At 38.5% G+C, this 13,428-nt stretch overlaps 1 protein-coding gene across 5 annotated transcripts in view; it reads right to left on the minus strand.

Moving 5' to 3' along the window:
* The window catches only part of NFX1 (nuclear transcription factor, X-box binding 1), a 56,947-nt gene that overhangs the window by 25,842 nt on the left and 17,677 nt on the right, over positions 1 to 13,428 (minus strand). For 3 of the 5 annotated variants that reach the window (XM_014534250.1, XM_014534248.1, XM_014534251.1), the window contains exons 6-11: positions 12,496 to 12,567; positions 10,909 to 11,048; positions 9,075 to 9,174; positions 8,772 to 8,989; positions 3,726 to 3,823; positions 465 to 537 (exon numbers count right to left, since the gene is read on the minus strand). In XM_014534250.1, the coding sequence (XP_014389736.1) occupies positions 465 to 537; positions 3,726 to 3,823; positions 8,772 to 8,989; positions 9,075 to 9,174; positions 10,909 to 11,048; positions 12,496 to 12,567 (701 nt within the window). The remainder of the gene's footprint in view (positions 1 to 464; positions 538 to 3,725; positions 3,824 to 8,771; positions 8,990 to 9,074; positions 9,175 to 10,908; positions 11,049 to 12,495; positions 12,568 to 13,428) is intronic. The other 2 variants (XM_005859544.2, XM_014534249.1) reach the window with 1 other exon arrangement.

The following is a 13,428-nucleotide window of genomic DNA, read 5'->3' on the forward strand; positions in this document are numbered from 1 at the left end:
TCTCTCTCTCTCTCTCTCTCTCTCTCGCTCTCTCCCTCTTTCTCTCTCTCTCCCTTCCTCTTTCTCTAAATATCAATAAAAAAATATTTTTAAAAAAGCTTGTTCCATTAGATATTAGTTACCTTCACTTCTCTTCAATATTTTATTACGAAAAATTTCAAACATAAAAAAGATTAAACAATTTTACAGTAAACACTTATATGTTCACTACCTAGATTATACCATTAGTTATTTTTCCACATATCTATTTTCTATGCACCCATCAATTTATCTTTTTTTAATGCATTTTAAGGTAAGTTGCAGACATGAGCACACTTCCCCTAAAATTTTCAGCACTTCATTAATAAGAATTCAATTTGTTTCTTCCTTTTCTTATGAGGTAAAGTTTACATACAATGAAATGCACAAATGTTAATTGTACCTTCACTGAATTTTTACAAATACATAATCCTATGGAACATTACCTTTACCCCAGAAAGTTTCCTCATGCCCCTTCCCAGTCATACCTTCACTTTTGAGACTGGTACATGGAAGCTCCTATGGAAAAAGAAAAAGTAACTACTTTGAGAATAAATGAAACAAAACAACTATTGTATAATGCTAAATGTAACATGTATATCCCAAATGTACTCTACTTCTCTGGTAATTTATTCACCAACTTCACTATCTGGAGCAAGATTAGCCCAGTCCCTATATTAATATGCTTTACTTACAACAAGGCCCCAGGCTTACTAATTTTTCATGCAAATATAATTGTAACAATCTTTGTGGCCTGTCCTCCAAATGCACAGATTAGGTATTATAAATCTAAATGGAAAGAAGGGCTGCTAAAGGTAGGCAAAGCAAAGAGAAATAACTGCCTATTAAGGGTATATACAGACAAAACAATAAAAAATTGAAAATATGTAACAATCCGGTATCATTTAATGCAGGAGCAAACAACTCTACACACTTAAGAGCATTACTGAAAACCTAGCTGGACTGCAGCAAAGTGGGATTAGAGTACGTACACCTTTGGCATTCAAAGTTTTATTACTGTGGTTTGCATTGTGTGAATGGTCCCAAAGATCTATCACATGTAATTTTGTTGAAGCATGATCCTGAATAACATGAGGCTGGTGTGTGGGGAACAAGCCAGTCATTTGGGGTAGAGTGAACCTGGCTGGCTGTCCAACAACTACATTTGTATTTGGCTTTGATGCCATTTACAGGTTGCATTGTACTCAGAAATAAGTAAAATGATAAAAACATTAGTTCTTAGTGAAAATGACCCTGAAAATAAAAAAGGGCAACCACTAAAGTTGATAATAGAAGAGGTCAAAGAAATTGAAGCTTTTGGCTAGAAGATGTTTTAGATAAATTAATGAGTTGGCTAGGTTTGATGATACCAAAAAACTCCCTAATGCTCTCTAAAGATATAAAGCAAAGGTGACTCATCAAATTGCCTGAGTGAGTTTTCCAGTTAATGCTAATCCTGGGCTGTACAGAGGAAATGACATGCTGGAGTGGTATCTACAACTGTAGGGAAAGGCAGAGCTCCCATGAATCTCTATAATAAATATGAACTACTAATAAAAACTTAAGCACAGTATTCTTTGTAAAGAGGCAGTAACATATGCCATATATTTCTCAAAGACTCCCACCAAAGTGATTAAAACAACCTTTGAAGCTTTAAGAAATGTTTTACTTATCTAGAAAACTTACTTCCATGAAAAAGGTCATTCCATTACAAAAGACAATTCATGAAAAATCTACATTCATGAAAAATCTGGCTGGACAATGAGTTGATGATTACCAGCATTTCAGAGAGATTTTTTTTTTTTTACTTTGTCAAAGGGTTGAACAGAATTCATATATTGAGAGTGAATTTGTATAGCAATTTTACAATAAGGCTTTTATTTGCAAAAATTTACACATAGCTTTTTAAGAATACTCTCACTGCCATAGGGCCCACTATTAGAGGGAGTGAGGACACAGAGTGAATGAGAAGCAAAAAAAGGTGAGTGAAAAAAGGATTACTAGGAAGAAAGAAGCAAATCGACAGTAACCATTTTGAGCTCATGCGTCCCAACATTGCTTGTGATTCTTTGTCACAGAGAGCACCTCTGGACATTACTAAATCTGTGATTACTAAATCATAGCATCTCAGACTTCCAGTTGTATTTACAAAGCATAAAGTGGCCTTCTACCTGACATTCAGAACTCCTTTCTGCCCCTTGTATTCTGTGGTTTCTTTCAGGAAAAACAAACAAAAAACCTACAATGCTCACATAACTTTTGCAGGTAGACTGTGGTTTTACATTTTGTATTTTATTCTGAAACTTAACTATTAATGCATCTCCCAATTATGGATTATATCCTCAGAATCATTTTTAAGTCAGCTGATACCCAGACCTTGGGCTGTATTTAAGAAACAGAACCAACGGCTCAGAATTCTGTCTGCACCCCAGCCTGTGCTTTGCTGGGACGGGGCCGGCAGGCATTGAAATGACTAGCAGCAGGTCAGAGAGCAGGGTAGATCAACATTCAGTTTGTTCCTCAAGTTGATTACCCAAAGACTTCCACAGGAAGGCTTCCTGACTCTTCTGGTACAGACAGAGGAATGGGCACTAAGGCCTAATTTCAAAATGGTAAGACACCCTTTTTATAACACAAAGTCCAATTCAAACTGCCCAGGGTAGAAAGTAGACACACTGACTAAACTTGTCAACTTATAAAACAGTTGTATAATGAGTAACCGTGACCTTGAGAAGTCTGACTTCCGTTACTGGCTTCTGGGAGTTAATATTGAAGCCCTTGCAATATTATGCCAGATAGGAGTGTCATTGTTTGTCTGGGGCCTTGGGTCACAAGTAACTTGGGTTCTAGTCTAATAATATGATTTAGGGTCAGGATGGCCACACTGGATAGTCTTCGGGTGGGAGATGACCACACTGGAGAACCAATGATGTGATTTAGGGTGGGGGCTTTGGGCCACACAGTATTAGTAGACCTCTGGAAGGACTGGAGACTGAGATCAGCTACACTGGCAGTCAATCATGCCTATACAAAGGAACTTCAATAAAAGCTGGGGGAGCTTCCCTGTTTGGCAATACTCCACTGTACACACTGATGCTGAAAAAGTAACAATGTTCCAACTCCATGGGGAGAGGACAACTGGAAGCTTCACATTTGGTACTTTCTCTGACTCTGCCCTACATGCCTCTTCCTTTGCGTGATTTTAATCTGTATCCTTTTCCTGTAATATACTGTAACAATGACTATAACAGCTTTCACTGAATTCTGAGAGTCCTTCTAGTGAATTATCAAACCTTGAGGGTAGTCATGTGGACCATTCTAATTCAGCAGTTGTCTAAACTCTTGCAGTAGGTGTCAGAAGTGAGGGCGATCTTGTGGACTATGTTCCCTCTAACTTCTTAGTTAATTCTTTGCATCAGTGCTATTGTTGTTCTCTTCCAGCATCTAGCATTATCACACTTGATTTGCTGAGCTATACTTGTCTTATCCCCATGACTGGCCTCTGAGCTTTTATTGCCAATCCCCTCTCCACCCCAGATATCTATCCTACAACCATAGTAGGTGTCAGTATACACTGGCTAGACTAAACAAATCATACATAGTATGACAAGAATAAAACTGAGGTTATTTTGATCGCCCCCCTCTTCCATAATCACCAATTTAAAAGGCATTGGTGGCAAAAACTCTATCATTTTTTTAGGATTTACCTTTGTTCTGAAAGAGCATCTGCAGGAAATAACTGATGTGCGAGAGCATGGTCCACAGTCTCCTTCATGGCAGAGCTTTTCACAGGTATGAATGAAATCTTTAATAAAAATGAAAAGAGCTAGGAATGAAAATTGCAACAACTCATTGCAGATTCCCCCACTCATTAGCTACATTGGTCTTCTACCTCTGTTCCCTAAAACTCCAGAATTAGAGTTGAGGGAAGAAGGATATCATCAATGCTTTCCCCCCTATTTTCCCTTCATCCAGGAGGCTGAGCCTTTTCTAGCAAGGACAGAGTCCAGCAGTAGTCACTGGAATATGCTTTGGATTGCATGGTGCTTTGCCTAAGTAAAAGAACAGATCTGTTTTGCCCTGTGTGGCTCAGTTGGTTGAGCATTGTCCCATGTACTGAGAGGTCTTCCGTTTGATTCCTGGTCAGGGCATATGCCCGAGCTGTGGGTTTGATCCCAGGCAGGGGCAGTGCAGGGAGGCAGCCGATCAACGGTTTTCTCTCATCAACGTCTCTCTCATCTCTTCTAAAAATCAATAAAAAGAAATTTTTTTTAAAAAGAACACATCTCTTTCCTTATTTAGGCCCCAAGTCTCCAGGTTATACTTAAATCTCCTTAAAATTGTAGCCATGGATGATGTTACTAAAGTGCTCCTGACTGGAAATCATCCGAGAATCAAAAATGATAAGAAGCCATGATCTACAATCTCATAGACTCGAGCTCTGTGAACATCTGGTGATAGATGGCGTGCCATTCATGCAGTTAAGCAAGGTTTAGGACAATTCCTGTCTCAAGGACCCCTCATAGTCTCTTCAGTTTAATTGTATCTTTGATTCTAATGTCTATTTCCCGAAGGTAACATATAGTTGGATCTTGTTTTTGTTTAATCCATTCACGTTGTTATTATTGATATTTGGATATACGCCTGCCATTTCACTTACAGTTCTTTAAAAAAAATTTTTTTAAATATATTTTTATTGATTTCAGAGAGGAAGGGAGAGGGAGAGATAGAAACATCAATGATGAGAGAGAATCATTGATTGGCTGCTTCCTGCATGCCACACACTGGGGATGGAGCCTGCAACCCAGGCATGTCCTTTGACTGGGAATCAAACTGTGACCTAATGGTTCATAGGTCAATACTCAACCACTGAGCCATACCGCCAGGCAAGAGTTATTTTCTTAATGGTTATTTTAGGGCTTACCATATGTACCTTATCAGAATCTACTTCAGATTTAAATAACTAACCTAATTCCAGTGAGATATAGAAGGCTTATTCCTATATAACTATATTCCCTCTTCTCTTTTGTCATATTATTGTTAAACATAGGACAGCTATATGTTACAAACCCAATAATATACTGTTATTACTATTTATATATGTTATGGTCTATTAAAGAAGTTGAGAAAAGAGAACAGTATATATTTATAGTTTGTTATATTTATCTTATTAACCATTCCTGGTGTCCTTCATTTGTTCCTGTGAATCTGAGTTACCATCTGGTATCATTTCCTTACTCCAACACAACATTGATCCCACCCACCTCCTTTGTGCTGTTATTATCAGATATATTTCTACAAATAATCCAATTACATACATATTATTTTATACAACTGCTTTTTAAATAAGTTGAGAAAAGAACTTGGCATTCCCATTATATACTGTACTACAGGCCCGATGCAGGAAATTCGTGCAAGGGGCTCCGCCCTCGCAGCCACAGTGGCTTGCCTTGCCCTTGCAGCCCCAGCTTCCCCCGTAAGGACGTCTGGAGGGTCGTTCAGCTGTCCGGTCTAATTAGCATATTATGCTTTTATTATTATAGACTAGAGGCCCGATGCACCAAATTTGTACAAGAGTAACGCCTTCCTTCCCCTGGCTGCCAGCACCGGCTTCCCTCTGGTACCCGGGACCCGGGCTTCCCTCCAGTCCTGGCTTCGTCCGGAAGGATGTCCGGAATCACATCCAGAATGATGTCCAGTCTAATCGGCATATTACACTTTTATTATTATAGATATGTTGGTGTGCTTAAAAATGTCCCACATTTCTCTAAGGCACTGTTCATTTTTCTTCATTCTATTTTCTCTGTTCTTTGGATTAAACAATCTCTATCAATCTATATTCACATTCATTCATCCTTTCTTCTGCCAAGTCAAAAATACTGTTGAGCCCCTTTAATTAATTTTTCATCTTAATTACTGAACATCTCAACTCCAAATTTTCCATTTGGTTCTTCTTTATAATTTCCATTTCTATTGATATTCTCTATTTGATGAGACACTGTCTTTATACCTTCCTTTACTTCTTTAAGCATGGTTTCCTTTAGTTCCTTGAACATGATACCTTCATTTTTGTTAAATCTGACAAAGGTCACTCTCACAGAACACAGAAACTTTCTGTTGCCTGTGTCTTTTTCCATTTCTTTGCATACTTCATAATTTTTTGTGGCAACTCTGGATATTGCTTTCTTTCTCTCTCTCCATAGTATTTTTGTTGTTGTTTATCTATTTTGTGACTTGTCTAGGCGACTTTAGTGAAGTCTATTTCCCCTCTGGTATGATGTCCTTGGTGTCACCCTTTGGATGGCAGAGCCTGGGATGACAATGGTTTTAGCAGAGCTTTCTCTCTTTCTCTGATCACTCAGTTAAGTTGTCTGCCTCATTTGGTACTACCCTTACTCTTGAGACTCCACTAATTGCTGACTGGTTGCTCTATTCTTTTCAACAATGCCTTGAGGCATAAATTGCTCAGCATCTGATCCAAGGAAATTTGGGCAGGGGTAGTCTTTGAGGCAAGTCTATGAAGTTTGTTTGATCCCAGAGAGGCTCCTCTTTGCCATCTCTTCCCATTTTTTTTTTTTAAATTTTTTATGGTGAACTAGTTGGCCTACAGTTTAGCTTGCTGCTCTTAATTAAGAGGAGTTATTGTTTTCTAAAGGACCTTAGCCCTGAACTTTCCCCCACACTCTGTTTCAAATTGAAGTCAGTTCCTTTGGGGAGCACTTTGGAGCTTGCTTTCTTATAAACTGCCTCTTCCCCTGGGACGTGTAAGCCACTATTTTGGATACCAGATGGGATAGTAGTCTCTGGTTTTCTTTGCTTAATTCTCGTAGTGTTAAACCTCTGCCCTGCAAGTGAGCCAGGGTGAGGGTGACTGGGTCCAGTATTCTCACATATTGTGATTAGGGTAGAACATCCGACTCATGGGTAAAGCTATATGAAGGAAGGAAGCCCCCAATCTCTCAGCTGTGCTTACCCAAATTTTAGCCTCTTTAACCTGGAGTTAGAGGGCATGAGAAATGCAGTAGTCTGCTCCACCCAGTAAAAAACCCTTGATTGGGAGCTGAGGGCAGAGGAAGCCCTGTCTTCTTGAGCACACCCATCCTGAATGAAGCTTTTGTTAAGTGCTGAGCTGGGGGTGGGGGGAAAGGAAGAAGGAAATGGGTTGTGACTCAAATGACATAGATTCTTGCTGTTCTGAGTTTTAGTAGATTTTCTTCAATAAATATTTCTTAATTGACGTATGCCTGTAGAACAGTTTCCAGAGACTTTAAATGGTTGGGTTTTTTTAAATAGTTTTTGCCAGCTATGCTTATTTTGCTGGGGAGTGGGTCCAAGTAGCTGCTCATGCTACCATCCTGATAGCAGAATTCCACCTAGTCTCTTGTCTAAAGCTAAATGTCTAGACTGGAAATTTCCTCCGGTGAGATACTAAAAGACTTAAACAAGCTTTCTACAGATATGCCAGATCTGAATACATTTGATTTTGAGCTTCCCAATCCAACTCAACCTAGTTCCTTAAAAGTTTGTCATGATTAATTATCCTTGAATCCCTTGACCAGGTCAGTTCATACTAATAGTTACTATCCTTTTCTTGCTCAAGTCCCTTTGCTTTACTCATTTAATATTTAATCTTTCTCTCATTGCCAACAAGATATCTTAGCCTCCGAATAGGATTTCTGGTGATTACATATGAAATTCTTACAAAACTGACTCATGTGCTTTCTGAGAAGGGAAGATCTTTATCATCCTTCTTGATTTAAAAATCATTTGATCTCCATCTCTATCTCATAGGGCTTATCTGAAGATAAGCAGACAAGGAAACCAACAGACGTAGGTTCCAGCTGGTACAAGGAAGAAGTGTCTTCCCTCCCCCTTCCTCCCTCCCTTCGGAAAGAAGTTGCCAGGTCATTGCAAAACTGTGCACGTATATTTCCTAAAGACTGCCTCAGAAAGTCTCAGTTAGAAACTCAGACTAGTACTTTATAGCTAATTCCAAAAAGTCTTTTTTGGTTTCTGTATCCAAGTAATCAGAAGCCACAGGTCAGAAGAAAGGAAGAGCCACTAAAGGTAGGATAATCATTGACAAGAAAAACAACAAGAAGAAGTTTTAACAAAAGATAAAACAATTCAAACTGCTCATTGGTATGGGGAAATAGCCTGAGAAACCTCAGCAGTCTCTGAGGGCATCACTGTATTCAGCATAGTACAGTAACCGAGGTTCAGAAAAATGATGACTCTGGGTCAATAATGGGAAATAAATTTTCTTCAGTTACCTCTGTTTAAAGAAAGACGATAATTTTAGAAAAATGTCCATCTAAAATTATGCTCAGAAGTATTATCCTCAGCTAAATGGAAAACTTCGCTATAAAGAATGACATTTGAGTGGTCCAAATGGCTAACGCTTTAGTGTATTTAGAATTTTAGTTAAGATACTCCTATTATATGAAAATGCTTTTAAACATTGAACCCTGGATTAGTAAAAGTATATCTGGAGTTTGCTCCTCCCCCTCTCCCCCATAGAATAGTATCTTAACACAAGTGATCTGAGTTAGCAATAAAATACCCAAATCAGAAAGATAAATCACTTGGGCAAATGTGAATTTTCTTAACTATATTTTGAGGAGGAAAGGATATGTGCTCATATAAATTTGATCCTAATATTTAGAAAAACCTCTGATATTATAACTAGGATTCAAAATGATTTTGCTTAAGTAGTCATTGCTGCCAAACATTTACATTCATCTACTAGTTACCTGAGGAACCACAAGACAGAGGCTTGCCACACACTTTTCCACATGTAGGGACAGGATCCATGCACGTTTTCCGACCACTACTTCCAAGTTCTAGCAATTGGCTGAGAGGAGTTTGCCCACAAGGGCAATAGCGTACCAGGTGGGGGAGCCGTGGGCACGGCTGGCAGGGCTGAGGGTGGCACACCTGAGAACACATGTGGTTCCCACATTTCAAATCCCTGTTAAAAAACAACAACAGACTATTACACAATTGTTGCATAAAATACAGCTTTATTCTAACTGAGAAAAACATAAAAACCTTACTTGCCACATATCTTTAAACAGCCAAAATCCCCAAATCCATCGGACTTTCCTATGTCCGTTCCACATAACACATCTCGCGAGGTGTTGCCACAGTAGCATACTTTAGGACACAATTTCAAAAACATGAGATTAGTTACCTGTATGGGTTCTTAAAATATTCCAAATAATCTATAGGAAAACACAAAATACTATTCATTAGTGTTGATCAGACCTGATGCAGAAATGAATGTGGCTTACACAGCGGCTCTAAGTCCCACCTAAGAGCTTCATTATAGAAGGAAATAAAAAATTATGTGACACTCTTGTGCCTCTGCAGCATATCCTGAAAACAGTATTAAAGTGAAGCAAGTCTCTAAATTAAGCAACTAATATCTGGTCCATAAGGCCATAATTGAAAACCAAGAATTGTGAGCCGAGTTTGAAGTAATCATGTTCAAGTATTCACACTAAATCAAAATTTTCAATAATTTGAGACTTTTATTTGTTAGATAGGGAAACTAGTCTAACATCTATAGATTTTTCTGTGGGTTCAAGAAACAATGGATTCCTTTATTTATTGGGGTCAGCAATGAATGCGTTATGTTTAAGAGTTATGTTTCTGATGTATTAATAAGTAACAAAGTCTGATAAGAATTTTCATCAACTTACATAATTTTTCTAAGTGTCACTTTACATTTTCAATTTATAATGAAAATTTATCTCATTAAAATCAGTCTATGCAAGCCCTAGCTGGTTTTGTTCAGTGGATAGAGCGTTGGCCTGCGGACTGAAGGGTCCCCGGTTCAATATTGGTCAAGGGCACATGCCTGGGTTGCAGGCTTGATCCCCAGTAGGGGATGTGCAGGAGGCAGCCGATGAATGATTCTCTCTCATCATTGATGTTTCTATCTCTCTCCCTCTCCCTTCTTCTCTAAAATCAATAAAAATATATTTTTAAAATCAGTCTATGCAAATATACCAAACCCTATATAATAAATGCAGTCCAGAAGAGAAGAAAATAAATAGAAATTATGCAGATCTAATGACGCTTTCCTTCTTTCTCAGTATAGATATCTACTTACACAGAAAACCAACATCAGAATAAATATAACATTATAAAATCATAGCAAATCTTAAATGCATACATTTAGTAAAACATAAAATAGAATGCTTCTAACAAAACATCAGAAATAATACTCATAAAAACTGTATTAAAAAAAAATGTATCTTTGTCCAGCCAGAGTGGCTCAATGGTTGAATGTCCACCTACAAACCAGGAGGTCACGGTTGGATTCCTGATTAGGGCACATGTCTGGATTGCAGGCTCAATCCCCAGTGGGGGATCCACAGGAGGCAGCCGATCAATGATTCTCTCTCATCATTGATAAACTCACTCACTCTCTCTCTCTCTCCCTTCCTCTTTGAAATCAACAAAAATATATAAATAAAATAAAATCTACTGTCCAGCCCTGGCCAACTAGCTCAGTTGGTTAGAGCATTGTTTGGACATGCCAAGGTTTCAGGTTCAATCCCCAGTCAAGGCGCATACAAGCATCAACCAATGAATGCATAAATAAGTGGAACAACAAATCGATGTTTCTCTCTCTCCCTAAAAAAATAAAATTAAATTTATTGTCCAAATTCTATAAGACAATGACCTATACTGGTTTTATGAAACGAAAATAATGAAAACTATCTAAGCATTAATATATATCTCTAGTTCTCTCTGTCCAAGGCGCAAAGCTAACAGTCTTTGTGACTACAGGTTTGAGACGAATCCATGTCATCAAGAAAAGCATAAATAAGGCTCCAGAAAAGGACACAAGTATTGCTGGATGGTGTGTTCACCACTTACCTTGGTTCAGTATGATGCGGCAAGGCTGGCACTGACCCCCATGGCACAGCTCAGCACAGTGGTGCTGACCACAATTCAAAACATTCTCACATGGATTAGAACAGTGGACTGAGACAGCCTGACCACAGCGAACTGTGTGCCTGTAAAGACAGTAGGTGTAAAGACAGCATTGGTCTAATGTTGGACATTAAGTTCCTGTTTGACAGCTAAACTAGTACAAGCCCTCCCCCAAAAGCTACTAAACCTTTCTCTTGGCCCCGTTTCCCCCACTTTTTGTTTCCCTCCTCCAATCCTTATTTCCTTAATTACTCTGCCCTTCTTCACTTGCTTCTTTTTCCTCCTTTGCTTTCCTTATTTCGTCGAATGGTTCAAAAATGATTTTATGGTCTTCCTGGGCCTCAGAGACATTCCACAGTTATCTGTGATCCTTGCACTGACGATGCAGGAGAAATTATATTGTAATAAAAAAAGGAGAGGCTCTGGGGTCACTTATTATTTCATTCAACACTATTCACTGAAAACCTCCTAGATGCCAGATACTATGTCACTGTTAGAGATTTAAGACAATCAGTTGCCAGTGCTCAGCATCATGGCTAACATCAACCCCTTGAGGAAAACACTATCATCTCTACTTTATGGTAAGAGAACGAGGCTCAATGAGACGAAACAACTTGCCCAGGTCAACTAGTTAGTGGCAGAGCCCAGATATGACCTAGTCTTTCTGACCCAGATCCCTTGTATGTGACTCTCAGGCAACACTGTTACCCTCCTAAGTTTAGTAAACATTAAACAAATGCACATTATTGAAAATCTGCCTGATCCCATTTCGTCGAATGGTTCAAAAATGATTTTATGGTCTTCCTGGGCCTCAGAGACATTCCACAGTTATCTGTGATCCTTGCACTGACGATGCAGGAGAAATTATATTGTAATAAAAAAAGGAGAGGCTCTGGGGTCACTTATTATTTCATTCAACACTATTCACTGAAAACCTCCTAGATGCCAGATACTATGCCAGCCACAGGTAAATGGTTCCTGCCTTCTAGACCTAAAAAGGCCTGGGTTCAATTCTGGTTCTTTCACCCAGTAGAGAAGAAAAAGAAGTCCCTGTCACGTTGGCTTTTCTTACCAAAAAAAAAGTATTTTTATTGATTTCAGAGGGGAATAGAGAGGGAGAGACAGAAACATCAATGATGAAAGAGAATCATTAATCAGCCACTTCCTGCACACCCCCTACTAGGGATCGAGCCCGAAACCTGGGCATGTGTCCTGACCAGGAATTGAACCATGACCTCCCAGTTCATAGGGCAATGCTCAATCACTGAGCTGGGCTGTCACTAGGCTTTTCAATAAGTAATCTCACTGTGCATAGAACTTCATAATCATTTATAAGATTGCAGAACAGGATCGAGGCAGCAAAAAAAGTTACTATTTAGAGAAAAGTACTATTTATGCCTACATTTATTTATTAATGGTAGTAAATAAGTACTATTTACACCTACCCACTAATTTTTTATTTTAGAGATTCACACTGAAATGATCAATGAGGAAAAATAAGTCTTCTTTAGAGTACAATTCTAACTTTACCTGGTTCGTCCACATTCACATGTTTTAGTCGTAAAGGCGGGACAGGGTGGGCAAGGTCCAGGATGGCAGAGACTAAAAAAGAAAAACTTGGATGAATCAATCATACATATAAACCAAATCTGAACAAAGCTGCCTCAGCTGGCTCCCATTGTAATATGGCAACAAATGCATCTACTAAGAAATGTTTTAGTATTTGTCGAAAGTTGATTAAATTTAAACAAAGACAACAACGTTTTTATATAAAAAGAATTAACAGCATTATCATCTTTCTTGTCTAAAGTTGATTAAATTTAAACAAAGACAACAACAATGTTTTTATATAAAAAGAATTAACAGCATTATCATCTTTAGGATATTTAGCCAGAAAAGTAAAACCCAAGTCAAAATACTTGTTTTATTTGGGTCTGATAGTCAGAGATGACATTTCCAAATATGGTCTTGGTCCACTTAGTGCAGTGTGCAGGGATAAAAATTGCTTGCCATTCATTTGAATGGCACGATGGCCAATGGAGTCTTTTAGAACCTGAGCAACATAATAGAGCTCAGTTTATTAAGTCCATGAGAAGTACAGACATTTTCTCATCAGCTAGTGAAATAATAACCAGACAGTGGGCTAATGATAGAAACAGTTGACATGAGGGGAAGAAGCCAAAGAAAAAAAAGAAGCCAAAGAAAAAAAATTACAGAATGGAATTATATATTCAAATAAATACTGCCATCTTCAAAGCAGATAATCTGGGGATGTGCCCGCAACCAAGGTACATGCCCTTGACCGGAATCGAACCTGGGACCTTTCAGTCCACAGGCTGACGCTCTATCCACTGAACCAAACCGGTTAGGGCAGCCACCACACATCTTGATTGTAAGACCTCAGGTTCAACATTTACTCCTGCTCCATGCAGAAGTACCAAGATAACATTCTGATGTCTGTTT

Source organism: Myotis brandtii, unplaced genomic scaffold (genome assembly GCF_000412655.1).
Source record: "Myotis brandtii unplaced genomic scaffold, ASM41265v1 scaffold1270, whole genome shotgun sequence".
NCBI lineage: Eukaryota > Metazoa > Chordata > Mammalia > Chiroptera > Vespertilionidae > Myotis > Myotis brandtii.